This window comes from Podarcis gaigeae (assembly GCF_964106915.1).
Source record: "Podarcis gaigeae genome assembly, chromosome: 6".
NCBI classification, from domain to species: Eukaryota; Metazoa; Chordata; class Lepidosauria; order Squamata; family Lacertidae; genus Podarcis; species Podarcis gaigeae.
Window position 1 is genome coordinate 19479901 of NC_139682.1, and position 14102 is coordinate 19494002.

Below are 14102 nucleotides of genomic sequence, written 5' to 3' on the forward strand. Positions count from 1 at the left end.
TCTCTTGTTCCAGCCTTACTGAAATGAGTGAGAAACGCATAGGAGTTTTTTCATTCAGTTCTTCCTAGCTGTGGATTGTTCACCCTGTTTTTAATAACAGAACAAGTTAGCAGAGACTTGGGTTAGTCAAGACACTATAACTTGTAGAGATTTAAGCACAGCTAACTTCTGCAGCGTTAAAGCATGTGATTTTACACTGGAATACAATTCACCAGAAAGCAGAGTAATAGCACAAGACCAGATTATAAATTAACCATTTTATTGAATATCAATAAATTGTATATAATTATATATAAAAAAGTTTTGAATCAGTATAAAATCGTGGCACAAAAATATATAAATACCAGTGTACCTTTGAAATGTAAACATACCCTTTTCTCTTTTTTCCCCCCCTGTTGTTTATGATGTGGAAACAATGTACAAAAGAAAGATGCATTCAGGAGGCACCTGTCAATAACCATAAATAGTTCTTTTGGCACACACCTGTCAATGGGCAGCCTCTCTACACAGGCTGCTATTGTATCGCCTGACAAGTGCCTGCTATTAGTCACAGTTCTTTTGAAAAGCAGTTGTTAAAAGAAGTCATATTAACAGGTGCTTGAGTGCATAGCTGCTCTGTAAACAGGAGTCTTGTTTGAAATGGCTACCCAGTGCCTTCTATAGACATTGTTAATCTTTGAGGCATTGCAAATTATCATTGTGCTGGTGGGGGAAGCAGCTGCCTCGGAGCTAATGCAATACTGTATTACTGCATAGTTACACCTTCTTGGGAGGGTGTGTTTGGGGGGGGGTATATACAACACTTAGAGCAAGAGAGAATTGAGTGGGGGTTGTTGGGAACACTTTGCTTTTGTCCTCCTTGAGAGGCATATCAATTCAGGGTCAACAGTTAATAGCAGATTATTTTTTCTTCCCCCAACACCCCCAGAAATAAAAATGAAAAAATACTGTGGTCCTTCAGGCCAGCTAGGTGTAAGGCTCAATACTGGAAGATGCTGAGCACTTTCTGAACAGTCCTTACACTAATAAAGCATCAGAATGCTTGTTGTTTTTGCAAACCATCTTCACTCTGCCAAAACCAAGAAGCATTCTGCCATGGCCAGGGAGTGCGGAACCAGACTTTAAAAACCAAAGAAAGAGGGAGAAATATTCTGAATGTCACTGCGAGGCCTGAAGCAGGTAGAAGACAAGTTTTGCCCTGGCAGCTGAACTCAAATGGGAAAAACTATATTCCTAGAGGCGCTAGTTACAATATATGCATTGGCATGGAGGAGAGTCTGTAGCATTTTTCTTCTCCTTCTTTTCCTAAGATGCAAGAGGGAAGATCTCTCAGCGCGCCCCAGTGCAGCCCGTTTCTTCATGTTTGTGGAGAAGTGACATTCTGGAGAAAGTCCGGGAGCAGGTTTTGCACTGGTACTTCTTGACATCCGAGTGAGTCTGCAGGTGGGCGCGGAGGTTGGAGCGGTCGGCAAAGGCCCTGTTGCAGTGTGTGCAGGAAAACGGTTTCTCACCTATGGAGACAAAAGTAGAAGGGAACGTTAAACCCAAAGCTCCAAGACTGGCCCATGCACCTGCAAGTTTAATGGTTTTAAGAAACAGGTAACAAGAAGCCAAGCTAATGTATATTTAAATGAGGTACGCAGGATCCAACAGGTAAGAAAGAGTCAACCCATTTGTAAGCAGGTTGAAGCAGATGGAAATTAGTTCCCACCAATTTCGGTGGAATTTATTTCCATTTAAATGGCTTCAAGATCAGGTGTTAGGAGGAGAGTTTCATTGGAAGCTAAGCACTTTTCAGCCCCTGACTTCAAGGGGACAAATGCTTCTTTCTCCCATCGGCTAGATTTTGACCATGCATGGGACTTCAGTTTCAGTAAATTTACAAATTGATCCAGGAAGTAAGCTCTATAAACCATAGCAAGACTTAACTTTGAGTAAACATGCAGAGAAGTGGGCATTTGCTCCAGCAGGTAAGTCATTCAAAAGTCTCGTTTGACAAGACTAAAAATAATAAATAATTCTGCATCGTGCAACATGCAAATTATCTCATCTGTTGGCTCACTGTGCAAAACGCAAAGCACTAATTGCATCAGTCTGGCCGCCCTGGAAGCTTCACAGATCCAAGTATAGCTAGATCCTTCCCAGAGCGGCTTCCCTGCCTGCCACTCCTTCCTTCCCTCCACCCCCCCCCCCAGGCCCTGCACCATCCGCTTCAAGCTCTTCCATGCTGAAAAGACTAAACAGGATGAATTCCTGTCAGAGAAGTTCTTTTGGAACTAACAAACAGGCGTGCTCAATTTGGAAAAAAGCACAATTAAGTCTTTCTGGCTTCCTTCAGGCAACATCTTTAGAACCTCTAAGAGGGTGTGAAATCAGCACCAAGTAACAATTAAACCATCCCGGCAACAGGCACAAAGGCCGGCTTGGAGGGAGATGCATTGTGAATGTGATACTCCTTGGATTAAAAGCTAAAAGAGCTTCCACGGCCTGGCAGCTGTGGAGTCTGGTGTTCAGCCTGGGGCGATACAGTAACAGGTGCACCAGGGGGGAAAGCAGCATGGCTACATTAAAAGCACCTGCCTGGGCTGACCGGTCACCTCTCTCTCCCCCCCTCCCCCCTCCTTTCCAAGGTGCTTCCCGCCTCCTCCAGCAGTTACCCATTAGTGGAACAATGCAAATCAACAAGGCCTGGAATAATGATGCATCCCAACAGCACCTTTTGTGCAGGGAGGCAGGTTTATTTTCCTTGAACGGGAGGATTTGTGTGCCAGAGGGAAGCCCTCTGGGATGAGAGCTGTGTTCAAATGAAGCAATTAAAAGCACTATTCTCCCCTCCACAACCCCCCTGAGCAACACCTCGCTGATCCTTGGAATACAGGGAGCTATAGTGAAGGTGGGGGTAAGGAAGGAAATGCCTACTGCTTAAACCCCCAAGGAGAGTATTTCATTAGAGCCCATCCCCAGCCTCTGTGTTGACATTACACATGCCTGCAGCTGAGTCTCTCTGGTGCAAAGCCCTTTCCAGTCAGAGTGCCCCTTTGTGCAAGAGTGACTCAAGGACAGTTCACATGACTGAGCAGCCTGCTGAGCCGACAGGGTGGGTGTGCATGCCAAGTTTGCGGGCACGGTAACGTGATACAGATCACTTCCTCACCGCCACTGGCCCAGAGCACAGTGCACACTGCACGGTGCCAGGATGAGCCACATGGAAAGAGAAGGAAAGGGAGGAGGGACTGGGGTACATGCTGGACTAATCAGATAATTGCTTCACTATGTGGAGTTGGAATAAAAGCAACCAACGATCTGCCACAAACGGGAGCCCCCAATGTGCAAATCTGCTCTCATGCATTGTTTGCAAATAGGGAACTGAATTTGGGAGGGATTGCAGGTGGATTTTGCTCAGAAATGTTGGTTAGCAAGTATTTTTTTTCAAAAAGAGAGAGAGAGAATCCCTTATCTCCTAGATAAACTGCATGCAGTGTTGACTTAAATCAGGTTGGAAGCAATGGGGAGAGGAGCAGGAGGGGTCTGGGGTGAGAGAAGAGATAAGAGTGACCAGAAACAAACAGAAGAATGGCTTTACCAGTGTGCGTTCTGATGTGGCCCTGCAGGAGCCAAGGCCTGGAGAAGGCTTTGCCACAAATTTTACACACGCAGGGCAGGGTATGGCTTCGGATGTGCATCTTGAGAGCTCCCAGGCTCACGTACTCCTTCTCACAGTTTTTGCAGCTGAATGATTTCCTGGCTTGGGAGTCGCAGTGCAATTGTCTGTGCTTGGAAAGGCCTGCAAAGGTGGAGTAGGACTTGTTGCATTGGCTGCAGTGGAATTTCTCCGCTTCGGTGGCAGAAGAAGCTGGGCTGGGCGGGTCAGAGGTCGTCTTGCCATCCTCCTCTTCGCTGGAGGTCAGGTCCAGAGGTTTGGAGCCAGGGCTGGGTGGAGAGGTGGCACTTTTCTTGTACTCCGGCTCAGAGGTGAAGAAATTGGAGAGCAGCCCTGTGTCCCATACAAGTGGAGGGTAGTAGGAACCAGCACTCAGCAGATCAGGCTGGGGGATGACTGAGATGGGGTACTTCTCATAAAAACACGGGGAGACGATCACTGCAAAGAGATTTTTTTTAAAAGCCAATGGTTATAAAGTGAGCATGCAGCAGTGGAGACAACTTAGGCAGGTGCTGGATACTTCCTCATCCACAACATTCCCCACCCTCCATGAATCAGAACTGTAGAGTTGGAAGGGATCCTGAGGATCGTCTACTAGTCCTGGCAATGCAGGAATATGCAGCTGTCCCACACCGGGATCGAACCTGTAACCTTACCGCTATGAGCACCACACTCTAGCCAACTGAGCTATTTGATGGCTTAGCTCTCCCAGTGCCACCTGTTTTCCAGTACTTGGAAACAAAACCAACTTTCTTCAAGGTATATGACATCGTCGCAACTAGGTTACTCACAGCATGAATCAGAAGCAAGCAATAAACTCTCAAGTCGCCTAAGAAGCACCAGCATCACTAGGTTTGCACCAGGGCTAGGGTAGCTGTGGCCTCCAGTGGTTGTTGAGACTCCATCTCCCATCAACTCCAGTCACCATAACTTTATACTCAGGGGCGATGGGAGCTGTAGTGCAGCAGGTCCTCTCTCCCCGGTCTAGAACTTAACCGTGCTGTTCTAAACAAGTCTCCCCTCCAACGGGACTGACTCCCAGCCAACTGCAGAAAGTTACCGCCAAACCTTGGAGACGTGAAAGAGCCGAAAGCCCAGTTAACATCTCCCTGCCATAGCAGCGGCTTCAGCGCTGCGTCACGGGCGCTCATCTGCCCCCAACAGGATATACCGCTTAAGTTTTAGCGATCGACCCATCCATGCTTAACCCTGAAGCAACCGGGGAACCCACCGAGCGCACGGATAACCCGAGGCTCACGCCCTCTCCGTGCGCCCACGTGCGCTCGCCCGGCCTGGGCGCACCAAATTGCGCCTGGCAGTCCCCCCCCCAACCGGCTCAGCGCTCAGCGCCGCCATCCCTCCTCCTTCTGGTCCATCCCTTCCCCACCCGGAGCAGCGCGCCTACCAGTCTGGCTTTCCAGTTCGCTGTAATTGGGCTTCTTGCTGGCCGAGAAATGCTTCTTCACCAGGAATGAGCGCGGCATCTTGCTGGGGAGTCTGGCGGCGCCGAGGCGGCTCCAATCCAAGCACTGCGGAGGTCGGGAGTGGCGATGCCCTCGGTGCGTTTCTAAAGGGAGACTGCAAAAGAAACCAAACCTCGACGCGACCAGCCGGCGTGCTGCGAGCTAAGCGGCCAAAGCGCCAGCGCCACCGGCTAAATATGGGCCGGGCGGCAGGGGGCGAGGCGGATCCGCCCCCCGGTGTCACTTGGCAGCCAATGGGCAGAGGCAAGGAGGGGTCCGGAGGCTCGGCTTTTTCTAGCAGGTGCTCCCCGAGCGAAGCGCACTCGCTAGGATCGGGGTCCGTCGGAGCAGCGGGACGCTTGAGGCGGAGAGAAGCTGGCAAAAAGGGGCTGATCCAGCCAAGATGTGGGCTTGGCTCATAAAAGCAAGGGAAGAAAAGAGACACCCGGGGAATTGTGGGGGTGACAAGATAGGCCGGTGTGGCGCAAGCTTTCATGGCCGTCGGGGTTGCTTTTGCGGGGGAAAGGAATAAACGCCAGTGATTTCACAGAGAGCTATAGTTAAGTAATAAGCGTGCCTGGTATTTGCAGCATTGGCAACACCCGTTTATTCCGAAGAACATCCAACCTAACGGCGCTTTCAGCTGGAGGCCCATGAAACTTAAGAGAACTTACTTCTGAGTAGGCGCGGCTGGGGTGCAGCTGTTAGGGCGCTCCCTGTGCTAACCCTACGCAGGGGCTGCGCGTCAACAGTTTGCAGTTTTTCCTCCCTTGGGTAGTGTGTGATGGGGGCCGGGGGGTTGCCCTAAGAGAGGACACAGAAGTCCAATCCGCCCTATATTCTGGTAGTGGAATACAGTACTCAGAATATTCCGACAGCCTCCAGGGGTTGCAAGGAGCAAAGGGGTGGCGCCCCCGGAGAGAGGCGTGCAAGCTGCAACTGCCTTTCCCCCTTCGCCTAATCCAAACCAATGGCAATGAGGGTGAAGACGGGGAGATTTGAGAAACGCGCATCATCCGCAGACTTGCTTGGCAACCATATTCCACATAGGGAGATCCGTCTGGGGGGGGGGGTGTGTGTGCGTAGATTCCCCTCCTCACTTTCCCAATCACCCCGTGTGGTTTTTCCATGCAGCGCTGCCTGCTTCTGGCTATGGGCATCCGCGCCCGCTCCGCGCACTCCCTTGCAGTGATTTGGAGCCACGTGTTCCCGGCTTCCAGTTCCGGGCAGGCCCGCACGCGCCTGCCGCTTGCCACCTGCCTTCCCCTTCGCTCCGTCCGCATTCCAGAGCTTGTGCAGAGAGGCTCTTGGCTGAAGTGGGGAGGTGAGAGCTGTGGCTGGCTCCTTCGGCCTGTCCCCTCTTCCCCGGTCCAGAGCTTGCCTTTCCCTCCCACCGACAACTCTCAAGAGCCGTGTAGCTGCGTGGGTAGATCAGGACAGCAGTTTAAGCCAGGAGAGAAGCGGGGTGCAAAGAAAATGCGGTTTCCTTTACTGGCACCACGCCCTCCAAAATAACGCACCACTTTTTGCCCAGTACTGTATATAAAATCTCTGCGCACAGCTCTGAGTAGACCCATGTTCCCACGGGGAGCTTCTATACTGCCAGCTTCTGATCAAGGCAAATAGTGAGGGTCTCGGGTTGGCTGGAACGTTTGACTTTGGACTTCACAGCCTCTGGTTATTTTAGGGTGGGATTCATACAGGCAAATTCAGGTTGTTCGCCTAAAGCTTATTTAGTGCTTTTGCGCAACAAACAACCGGCCTCCCCCCCCCCCCCAACACGCCCTCAGGGCTCTTTGGTTGCTTCTAATCAACCTGCTTTCAGAGCATGCCTTTTGATTTGTTTGCACAAAGGGGCTCCAGAAAACCTGCTTATTGAGCAACTATTCTGATTAGTTTTCAAGGAGGTTCCTTGAAGTTGGCTATTTGATGAGTCAGATTTGTGTGTGTGTTTTGCAGTGAGGTTAGATGATGTTACCCCAGTGCAAGTGCTAGTTCACACTTTCAGATGTACCTTTTCTTTCTTTAAAAAGGTTTGTTATTTAGGGAGAAACAGCTTTGTTGCACAAGACCTCCCAATCAACTATAATTGTGCAACCTGAGCCAGCAAATCAGTGTGATCGAATTCTTCTGAAAATGGTGACATCTTGGAAGTGCCCAAAGCTTGGGGGTGGGGAGGTGTTATAGGACACCGGCTGCCTTTTGAATACTCATTTTGATTTGTGTGCGGGGAGGTTACATTATATTGCGTCAATAAATTGCTAAGCCACACTTCAGAGTGCATCTTAGCTCTGGAACCTGCAATTTGCCAGTGAAACTTCCCTGCAAAATAGCAATAGCCTGGTAGCACCTTCAGGGAGATGCACAAAAGTTTTTACCTGTTTGATGCAGCAGCATGCAGCCTCCCTGCAAACAAATCAGGATAAACGCTCAATAAACAGGACACCTGGGAACAACCTTTTTTTCCTATCAAAAGGGACTGTTCATTTATTGAAACAACTCAGCACTGACTGTAAAAGATGTGCCAATGACATTTATGAAGCAGGGAACTTTTGGTTGCTTCCGTAGTTCTTCCTCATTCTACTAGGACACCAGTGCCCTCTCCAGGAATCTCAGGAAATGCATCCTTTCAGCAAAGCCCAAGTAAATGGTCACATTGACACTGTGCATTTAAAGTACTGTACTATGGTAACACTAACAGCCATGGCTCCCCCCTTCAAAGAATCCTGGAAAGTGTGGTGTGCTGAGAGCTGTTGGGAGAGCCCTGTTCCCCTCACACAGCTACAGTGCTTAGAGTGGTTTAACAGTGAATTCCTCTTCCCAGGAAACCCTCTTCTCTGAACTGCCCACTGACTGCAGAGGAAACTGCAAGTTGGTTGCAACATCACAATTCGTGCCTTTGAGAGTTCGGGTAACTTGTCCAGACAATGCATTCTCAGTGGCACCCAGCCCCGGACAGAGCATTTTTCAATGAAATGAAAAAGATGGTTCAGTTATTTGAGAAATAGACTTGTCTTGGAGCTTGAAAAGTGTACAGTTAGTAATTTCAGTGAGTCTGCTCTTTGTATGACTTAGTTTGTGGTGACCCTTTGTGGTTTAAGCAAGGCAAGGGCCTGTTAAAATGCTTCTATTGCAGGAGCTAACATAGGTTTCACTGGCTTGGTTTAGAAAGCAGTTAGTATAAACAAAAAACAAAACAAAAACACACGCTAATGCATTTTCCTAGCAGACAAGTCCTAAGAGCTTTATCAAAACCCAGTTACACTGCTATATCCCATCTAGAAAAAGGCCCTCTGAATCATTCAAGAGACGCAAAATGTAGGTCAGCCAACCACTTAATTCTGAGTTAGTTAATAACTAATCAATTAAATACACCTGTATTATCAAGTGTTCTGTTCTGGGTACTATTTGCTGGGAACCACAGGTAAGGAGAGTCCTGTTGCACCTGAGTCCTGCTTGCAGTCTTCTGATTTATTTATTTCAGTTTATTAACTGCCCTTCACAAGAAGGTCCCTGGCTGGGTTACAGCAACAGAAAACACAGTATTAAAAACAGATTAAAGCAAATTCCAATCACAACTAGAGAGGGTCCTAAAATACAGACAAGTGTATCTCAAGGGTCAAAAGCCAGGGTAAAGAGCTGCATCTTCAGTATACAGTGGTACCTCAGGTTACATACGCTTCAGGTTACAGACTCCACTGACCCAGAAATATTACCTCGGGTTAAGAACTTTGTTTCAGGATGAGAACAGAAATTGTGTGGTGGCAGCGGGAGGCCCCATTAGCTAAAGTGGTGCTTCAGGTTAAGAACAGTTTCAGGTTAAGAACAGACCTCCAGAACGAATTAAGTTCTTAACCCGAGGTACCACTGTACATTGAAAGAGCTGCAGGGAAAGTGCCAACTGCATTTCTGTGGGGAGGGAATTCCACAACCTGGGGACTGCCACAGATAATGACTGGGTGTCTCTCTCACACACACACCTGAACCTCTGAAAGTAGTGGAACCACCAAGAGGTGCCCCTTCTGTTAATATTAACACCCAATAAGTCTGTATGAAAGGAGACTGTCTTTCCAATAGTTAGACCCCAAGTTGTTTAGGGCTTGAAACACCTTGAATTGGTCCTGAAAACCAACTGACAACCAGTGCAGCTGTTTTAAAATGGATTGTATCATATACATTCTATGGGGAGCCCCAGCCAATAATCTGGCTGCCAAGTTCTGGACCAGTTGAAGTTTCTGAGTCATCTTCAAGAGCTCTCCCACATAGAGTGCATTGCAATAATCCAATTTGGAGTTGCCCATCCAGTCCAGCATTCAGTTCCAGCAACAGTGGCCGACCATATGCCCTTGGGAAGCCTGCAAGTCAGACATGGTTGCGACAGAATTCTGCCCACCTGCGATTCCCAGCAAGGGGTATTCAGAGGCATGAGGGAGAACATAGCCGTCATGGCTAGTAGCCGCTGATAAGAGAGAAGAAGGCAATGTCATCGGGATGGTAGCTTCTATTGTGCTAAAGTGTCCCAGAAATGAATACAATTAGCTGCAGTTAAAGGAGGTACACACTGGGCGGACAATGACAAGTGGTCGTAAAATGAGATAACTGTTGACTCAAAGGCTAAAGTTTGTTGGCTTGCTCTGAGCTGTTTAAACCTAAGTGCAGATATTTATAGGAGGGAGAGGGTGTTGGAGGAGAGCTCTAATTTAGCTTGGCAAGGAAGATGTATACCCTTTTGATATATCGCTGTAACACCAAAGCTGGAAGCTAGTCCTTAAATGTGAATAAGACACAGCGTGACATTCAGTGGGTAAATTTAGCATTTGGGGATGCCTACAGGTGTGTGCATGTATATGTGGGATGTAATCTTGTGCAAACAAGAAGCTCAGGTGACCTGCTCACCTTGATCAGGTGATTAAGGAAATTTTGGGTAGGGATGGCGATAACTTCATTGTAAAGAAACCTGTTTGGTGATGACGTTAGCCTCAGCAGAATCATGTGCCCTGAAGTGAATTGACCACCTGTAATCCAATCAACCTTGGACTAATCCCGGTAACAAAAAGAAGGGGGAATAAAACTGTAGTCCACTTGTGCTAAGCTTGCACAACTGCGATCTCCTTGGAGGAAAAAGAAGATATAAATTAGCAGGTGATCACTACATCACTAGACTTCCAGGGCCAAGTTAAGACATATCTGTTCTTTCAGGCCTTTGGTGATGTTTGATTAAATTGTCCAAAGTTCAGCCCTTTTTTTCTGGGGGGCCGCAGGGGTACGCATACTCTAAACATTTTGTGAATCTAAGTTTGGCCTCATTGAGGGGCAGTATTTCAATGAGAGTAGGAAAATGAGAGTACCCCTAAACATTTTTTAAGGAAAAAAAGCACTGCTAAAGTTGCTGTGGATTTCTTGCTGCACTTGTTGTTTATAATGATTTGCTGTTTTATAACGACTGTAGTTATTTTGCTGTACATTTTATAATTTTATTCAACATTTTATAAACTTCTCTGGAACTATCAATGAATGAAGAGCAATTTCGCAGTTCAATAAACAAACAATCGGGCTCTCTCTTTGTTTCTAGGCATTATTTAAAGTGCTGTTCGGACCACCTTCTCCCATATGAGCCTGCCTGCATATTATAACTTGACACCATCCACAATGCCCTCCTGTCCGTATGCTTGGAAGAAATGATGGAGCTTTGGTGTCCCTTCACATTAAGCTATGCCACTCCTTAGGGAGGTTCCTTTCATTCTCTTCCTACTGGCCTTGCACTGCAGCAGCAAGACAGAGGTAGCCAAGATGATTCTCTTCAGCATCTCTGACCATAGGCAATGTTTTGGGGGGGGTTAAAGGAAGTTGGAGTTAGGAACACAGGAAGTTGCCTTATTCTGGATCAGATCATTGGTCCATCTAACTCAGTATTGTCTACGCTGGCAACAGCTCTCCAGGGTTTCAGGCAGGTGTCTCTCTGAAGGTGCCAGGGATTGAACTTTCTGCATGCAGAGCAGATGTTCTACAACATGGAGGGCACCATGTTGGCTTTCTCTGGCCCCTGGCTTCCAGAGTAGGAGTGGCTCTCCATTTGTTGTTTGTCTCCCATCATTGCCCCTCCAGCATGGCCAGAGGTTAGGAGAGCCAGTGTGGTGTAGTGGGTAAGAGCAGTAGTCTCGTAATCTGGGGAACCGGGTTCGCGTCCCCGCTCCTCCACATGCAGCTGCTAGGTGACCTTGGGCTAGTCACACTTCTCTGAAGTCTCTCAGCCTCACTCACCTCACAGAGTGTTTGTTGTGGGGGAGGAAGGGAAAGCAGAATGTTAGCCACTTTGAGACTCCTTAGGGTAGTGATAAAGCAGGATATCAAATCCAAACTCTTCTATTATGGGAGCTGGGGTCCAACAACATCTGGAAAGCTGCAAGTTTCTCCACCTCCATTTTAGAGGCCAGAATTTATTCCTGAGGCTTCCCACAACTGAAGTGCAATTATTCTGCTCTAAAATGTTTTTATTATTGCTATGTTTAAGCTGATTTTTTTAAATAAAAAAAATGCTGGCTTCTTATTCTTTATGGTCCGTTGCTTTTTATGGTATTTTAGAGCGCTGCAACCTCAGAGTCGGCCACAACTGGACCTAATGGTCAGGGGTCCCTCTACCTTTTCACTACTTTATTGTTAGCCATCTTGAACTATATCACAAAAGGTGGGATATAAGTGTTTTAAGTAAGAATAATGATAATCATAAACAACACCAACATATGTTAGTGCGTTGCTCACGAAAGCTTGTGGAGTGTTGTGTTGTGTTGTTGTTGTTGTTTAGTCATTTAGTCATGTCTGATTCTTCGTGACCCCATGGACCAGAGCACACCAGGCACTCCTGTCTTCCACTGCCTCCCGCAGTTTGGTCAAACTCATGCTGGTAGCTTCGAGAACGCTGTCCAACCATCTCCTTCATAGATCACTGCCTTGTCATGGAGAAGGGGCTTGAATAAGAGAAGCTATGAGCTATGCCATGCAAGGCCACCCAAGACGGACAGGTCATAGTGGAGAGTTTTGACAAAACGTGATCCAGCTGGAGCAGGAACCGGCAAGCCACTCCAGTATCCCTGCCAAGAAATCTCCATGGACAAAAACAACAGGAGTGTTGTAGCTTGCATCTTTTTTGTCGTTCTAAGAATCATGGAATTGTAGAATTGGAAGGGACTACGAGGGTCACCTAGTCCAACCCTTTGCAATACAGGAATCTTTCGCCCAAAATGGGGATCAAACCCATGACCATGAGACTGAGTCTCATGCTCTACCAACTCATCTTTCCCAGGATGGCTGTTGTTTGCAAGATCAATATAATGTGTGCAAATTTACTGAAAATCTCAGAGCTATGAGATGAAAGAAAGCTCATCAATTCTTCAAGACTCTACAGGAAACTGAGTGTGATCCACATTTATTTACATGTGCCGTGCCTCCAAAGTTACTTGGTTGCGCAAATGTTATGAACAGGAGTTACGACATCCCTGACATCCCCTCCTCCCCTCAATGTTACAGCTCTGTTGTTAATTATACTTTGGGGCCGATTCAAATTTTACTGATGCCAGGATATATTTTTTTTTTACGTTCACTGCAAAGGGCTCCCTCTGGGAACCCAATGAAATCAGTAGCAGGATTTGCAAAGGAGCTGCTGATGGGTGGCTGATAGGATTGGCAAGTGTAGGTCATGTGTGCTGGTCCAGAATGCCTTATTGGGCCTTGCAACAATAGGTTTTTGCTGGAGACAAGGGCTTAGGAAAGTGCCCACTGCTGTTACACAGAGTATGTGAAAAGTGTGACTTTCAGTTGTTTGCTCTGACAATTCTCAGCAAATTAAAACATATCAGGTATCTCCTCCTCACTAGCTGAACTCGGGCCACAACTGTGCCATGTGCATTTAAAGTACTCTTGTAGCACTTTTTACAGTCATGGCTTCCCCCAGAGAATCCTGGGAACTGTAGTTGGTTTAGGGTGCTGAGAGCTACAATCAGCTACAATTCCCCAGGTTCCCTGGGAAGAGGGATTGGTTATTAAACCATTCTGGGATTTTTAACTTTCTGAGGGGAATGGGGATCTCCTAACAATTCTCAGCACCCTTAACAAACTACACTTCCCAGAATTCCTTAGGGGGGAAACTATGGGTCATTAAAGTGGCACAATAGTGCTTTAAGCATAGGGTGTGTATGTGACCTCAAGTTGGACTTATTTATGAGTGGACGTGCATTGGAACATAATGTTTGAAGGCTGTTTGTAAGGTTAATTGTCAGTGCAATCCTATGCATGCCTACTCATGGGTAGCTGTGTTAATCTTCTGCAGCAAACGGCAGCAAAGTAAATCTCATTGCCTTTGATGAGGCATATCTCTTAATAATTGCTGTATTCAATTTATTTTGATTTGGGGGGGGGGGGGAAACCCAGAGTCGGAGGGTCGAAAGTCTCCCTATCTGTAATATATATTAGCATCCGTCTGTCTTCGGAGACAATGGAGGAGTATGCCTTTGGGGGTGAAGTCAAACTGTTGGAAGTTTACAGTGACTGTATAGTGCCCCTGGCCTATTGACATCATCTCTGATCCAGACTCACAATCTCAAATCCTCATTGATAGGTCATTGATTTAATCAACGGTGAGATAATCACACTTACTTTAACCCTTTAGAGATGGGCACCACCCACTTCTCAGGGGTGAACCTTGAAGTTCAGCAAGTTAAAAATAGGCTAAATCCAGGACCTGATTAAAGGTCATCCCTTCAGTGTCACATTACAACCTGGGAGAACAGGTTCAAACACCTATTCAGCTTGGGTCAATCATTCCCTCTTCCTTTATTCTACCTGTGAAGTTAAAAGATGTGCGCCATCTTGGCCTGCTTAAAGAGAAGACCAACATGTCATTAACAACACATTATTCCTTCTTCCAACATCATTGTACGATACTCCTCAAGCCAAGAAGAGAGCAACCCAGCCAGATGAGCATG

The 14102-nt window shown here is 47.1% G+C and overlaps 1 protein-coding gene across 1 annotated transcript; it reads right to left on the bottom strand.

Moving 5' to 3' along the window:
* Positions 1–391: 391 nt before the first annotated feature.
* On the bottom strand, positions 392–6312 carry SNAI1 (snail family transcriptional repressor 1). The gene is made up of 3 exons (XM_083745729.1): positions 5067–6312; positions 3584–4099; positions 392–1511 (listed from the first exon to the last, which is right to left on the bottom strand). Exons 1-3 carry the CDS (start codon positions 5143–5145, stop codon positions 1330–1332), a joined length of 777 nt encoding a protein of 258 aa, XP_083601855.1. The 5' UTR covers positions 5146–6312; the 3' UTR covers positions 392–1329.
* Positions 6313–14102: the final 7790 nt, after the last annotated feature.